The 4,817-nt window shown below is 46.0% G+C and overlaps 1 protein-coding gene across 9 annotated transcripts in view; it reads right to left on the bottom strand.

The window, feature by feature from the left end:
- OSBPL3 (oxysterol binding protein like 3) overlaps positions 1 to 4,817 on the bottom strand; it is a 153,240-nt gene that overhangs the window by 30,537 nt on the left and 117,886 nt on the right. For all 9 annotated transcript variants that reach the window (XM_025208102.1, XM_025208103.1, XM_025208101.1 and 6 more), the window contains 2 exons: positions 3,330 to 3,464; positions 2,497 to 2,590 (listed from right to left, as the gene is read on the bottom strand). In XM_025208102.1, the coding sequence (XP_025063887.1) occupies positions 2,497 to 2,590; positions 3,330 to 3,464 (229 nt within the window). The remainder of the gene's footprint in view (positions 1 to 2,496; positions 2,591 to 3,329; positions 3,465 to 4,817) is intronic.

Genomic DNA, 4,817 nt, shown 5'->3' with positions numbered 1-4,817 from the left:
ACATGTTTGTTTGAAACTTAAAAGGAAGAGTCTTTCATCTAAGAAAGTGGCTGATCTCTCAATTAGGGTATTAAAAGCAATTTGGGCATGGTGAATGGTTTTGCAGCACGCTATGAAATGACTGGAGACAGATTCAAAACAGAACCACACTGGAAACCTGGGTCTTACCACAAGAAATCAAAGGAATTGATCAGGGTAGACTGTGTGGCTTAGTTGTATCCACATTCTATATCTCTCCCCCACAAATCAATTACCTTTACTTTTAACCACTCTGAAGATCTACTAGTGGGAACTGGCACTGTGAGAAAAGCATAGACCAGGTCTAGTCCAGTTGGCTTTGGTCAGCCTCAGTAAATTCCCTTCTTCTCTATGTGGTTTCCCCCACAAAATTCTGTAAAGGTTTGTCCTGTCCAGAGGATGCACAGTTAGATGTGTATCCCTCCATAAAAACTGTAATGCTTTACCCACAATGTGCCCAAAGGATATAGATAGTTTTTTAAAGAACTCTCACCACTAATGTACTAGGGTAAGGGAAATGACAGAGCTGCGCGCAATAGCCACTATGACTTGGACTACAGCTGTACTGGTTTGGGAATCAGTGGGAGATTTCAGAAAATTGTCAGTGCCTACAAAACCTGTGTCAGTGCAAATCTTTGAGGGAGAACATTCTGCCTCTACCATTCTCCCAGCCACCGAAGACCCAAGAGTGAACTCCTATCCCAGCTCCTGGCTCTTTTTTTTTTTCTCCCCCAAAAAAAGTTGCCACATGCCAGCTGCTACCAGGGGGGTGGTAGGGATCTCCACTGCCCCCCCACTGCTCCATTCCATGTGGAAGGTTCTGTCACGAGTCCCCTGACCCCTGCCCTCTCTTCTAGCCCCCCCATGGCTGCCCCACCCACCCCAGCTCCCAGCCCTTAAGCTAAAAAAGGGCAGCTGGACTGCCCTTCTAGGCAATGCATATGGCGCTAGCTCCTTCTGGCTGCAGCTGCCATGGACCCCAACCCTGTAGTACTGGCAGGGACTGGCAAGGCCCTGTACACACAGCCCTGCCCCAGCCCGCCTTACACCTGCTCTGGACTTGCCTGCCCAAGCTGAGCTGTGGCAGCAGTTGGACAGAAGCTGCTGCTCAGTGTGGGGGAAAAAGTAGCCTCTCCCCTTCGCTGATGCTGGCCCCTTCTTGCTGCAGCTGCCTAGAGCCTGTGCCCAGGCTGCTCTACAGCTCCTCTGCACTGCTACCACCGCCCTGCTGATGGTGGCAGAGAGGAGTGGAAGGGCAGATTGGGCGCAGACTCTGGCCAGCTGTAGCATGAAGGGGGTGCTTTTCCCCCAGGCCCAGCAGCAGCTTCATCCCGTCTGCTGCCGCTGCTCAGCGTCGGCAGGTGGTTCGGAGCAAGCACGGGGCGGGCCAGGTTGGGGCTGTGCATGCAGGTTTTGGCTGGTCCGGAGCTGGTCCACTTTGCCGGGCTGAATCCAGACCAGGCATGGGGCAGGCTGGGGTCGGGGCTGTGAGCATGGGTTCCCCCCAGTACCACAGGGCTGGGGCCGGCGGCAGTGGTAGCCAGAAGCAGCCACCATCGCCACCTAGGCTGCCTAGAAAGGTGGGGTGGGCTGGAGTTGGGGTGGGGCTGCGTGCTGTTGGTGGTAGTGCATGGGCTCCCGCTGTTGCAGGGAAGGGAGAGGGAGTGGGTTCAGACTAGCACCAGGCAGCTCCCCAGAACTGTCTATGTGGACCCAAATTGCCTGTCCCTGTTCTAGTAGATGCACCCAATCTTGATTTAGACTGAAGGGGTGGGCTGTCTAATACAGAATGAAAACAAAGACCAAATACCACATTAAGCTGCTAATATACAAGAATTAAAATGATAAGGCTCTAACCTATAGCGCTTCATTGTCCCCGACTACGGAACAGCAGTCATTCAGATCTGTATTTTATCTTTAAAGAAAAATATGCCCACAAGTAACATCTATGCAGTCAGGAAGGCATTCATCACCACAATCATCAGGACAAACAAATGCAAAAGACATCTTATGCCCACACACCAGGCCTGTCAGCATACAGTTACTTTAAACAAGCCACATGCTTTAAATGTAGTTTATGTATTTCGAATTCCACTGTTAAGAAGGGAGACAAATTCTGACTGAACATGCACAGAGCTGAGAAAATATCTACCTTTTAAAGAAGAGAAACGAACTTGGGGTGGCAACCCCAGAGAATCCCAAGGTCATAGCAAGAAGCCTGAGAGAGGCTGCAGTCTCTGCAGAAAGTGACACAAAGAGCAGATAGGAGCCTGTGCTGATACCAGGCCACCATCAGATGACCAGGGCACGGTTGCTTGTAGTAAGAGCATCCAGACTACACTACTTCAAAACAGTTCAATACTTAAAAGGAAAAACAAAAAAAAACTAAAAGCTGTCTACATCTCTGACACTGGAGAGTTATTTCTGGTAAGACCAAAATCTACTTCTCGGAATAGAAGATAACAAAACCAGTCTTACCCAAAGTTTGCCTTTCATTCTCAATGTCATTACTTAGGTTATCCTCAGAGATGTTATCACTTATATCACTGACGTACGAGTCATCATCTGATACCTGGAGAGGGTAGAGAACAAACAATTTGTATCATATTTATTATGTTAACCCTATATGTGCATAAAAGTTCATAATATGATACTCCTGCAATGATATTATTTCAGAAATCAGTAGTTTTAGTTAAAGCTATCATTAAAACAGATTTGTACTGTTTGCATGGTGTTCCAATAGAAGCAAAAGGTAGACCTGAGAGAGAGCAATGAAGTGTTCTTGAAAGGTCATTACTGAAAAAATTTCATAAGCAACAAAGCAAATCTCATCTTCTTTGATCCTACTAAAGCTTTAGGGAGGTGTTTTCTTAAAATATCAGAACTTCAAACCTTTCATAAAATTCTCAAAAGCTCTTAAAACAAACAAAAAAACTTGTAAATTGTAGCATACAACCTGGATCAATAATACAAGCAAGCTAAGAAATATTTAATGTCTCTGACAAAATTCCTTGAAAAACTTGTAGGACAAATCAGGGCAGATGTTACAATGTACATGACTTACAATTTCAATTTTTAAACCAGGTAACAATTACTTGGAAGTTACATCGATAACTGCCTCCCTCCAGCTTTACCTATAGCATGCTTAATCTACTGTAAAGAGAACAAGCAAGTAAGTGTATCTCACTTTCAAATCCTTCAAAATATTGCAGCTGTCATAGATCAGTAAATGTGCAAATAGCAAACAGGAGTGTAAAAGGTAAAGTACTCTGAAAACAGCTAGAGTGATTTTCTGACATTGGTGCTCAAACCTCATTTTCTGAAGAGCTAGCTGACAGCAAGACTTCCTGTGCATCAAAGAACTCTGTGAGAGAGTCGGTGATAGACAGTCTACTTTCATTGGAGACCTGGTGAACTAGGCCTCTGCTTTCTTCTCCTGAATTTTCCTGTTCAAAAGAAACACAGGCTTTGAGAGGGGGGAAGAAAAGTAAACTGCATATGTATGGGCAAACCAGCAAATACATAATTCAGAGGGCTTTAAAACACTGTCGATGAGTGCATGTACCTTGCACCACTTATTTTAAACAGCATACATTTCAAAGAGGGGATTAGCAGCAAAGTACAAAAAAACCAGACAAAACCCCAAAGGACCGAAAGTGAAACTTAGTAATGCTGTTTTGCAGATTAGTTACCACCCTCACATATGCACTTTTATTCTAAACATAGCTATGAAAGTGTTGCAACAGTCATAGGTTTTCATAGACATTAGGGCTGGAAGGGACCTCAGAAGATCATCGAGTCCAGCCCCCTCCCCAAAGGGCAGGAAGTCAGCTGGGGTCATAGGATCCCAGCAAGATAAGCATCCAGTTTGCTCTTGACGGTGCTCAATGTGGGCGCTTGAACCACCTCCAGTGGCAGGCTGTTCCAGACCTTGGGGGCTCGGACAGTAAAGAAATTCTTCCTCATGTCCAGCCTGAAACCGTCTTGTAGTAGTTTATGACCGTTCGACCTAGTCATCATTCCTTGGGGCACTCTGGTGAACAAACGTTCCCCCAGATACTGGTGGTCACCCCTGATAAACTTGTAGGTGGCCATCAGATCACCCCTGAGCCTGCGCTTTTCCAGGCTAAAGAGCCCCAGGGCTCTCAGCCTGTCATAGAGGGTCTGCTTCCCTGACCTCTGATCATACGCATGGCTCTTCTCTGGACACTCTCAAGTTTCTCCACATCCTTTTTGAATTGTGGAGCCCAAAACTGGACGCAGTACTCCAGGAATGATCCTTTAGCTAGGTGTATGTTAGTGGATCACCATGAAAAGAAGAGCAGCCATTAGAAAACCTCAAACCACCACTCTCTATGGTAGGTACTAAAGCCAAAAGATCCTCTCCTAATCTCAGTAAGTTAGTCACTTAGAGGTGGCAGGGGGAGGGCACTTTAATCAGAGCGGCTCTTGAGAGCCGCTCTAATTAAAGCATCCACAGCTTCTTACGTATTCAACATCCCATGGTTCAAAATGGTGGTGAGGTGCTTTAACTAAATCTCGTTTGATGAGCTTTAAAGTGCTCCCGCCGCCATTTTGAAGCATGGGGACACCGAATACATGAGATGCTGTGGCTGCTGGCATGTGCTACTAGCAAGCTCCAGCAGACTTAATTAATCAAGTCTGCTCCGACATGTGCACGTGGATAGGTGGCTTATATCCTGAAAGCCTTCTTTGCTGCAAATTTCAGAGGAGTTGACAAGTATTCCAAATAAAAGTATTCTTGCTTTCCTACTTCTGCTGTTAGGCTACTTACCCAG

This window comes from Alligator sinensis, unplaced genomic scaffold (genome assembly GCF_000455745.1).
Source record: "Alligator sinensis unplaced genomic scaffold, ASM45574v1 scaffold978_1, whole genome shotgun sequence".
NCBI classification, from domain to species: Eukaryota; Metazoa; Chordata; order Crocodylia; family Alligatoridae; genus Alligator; species Alligator sinensis.
This window is presented reverse-complemented; position numbering and strand designations above follow the sequence as displayed.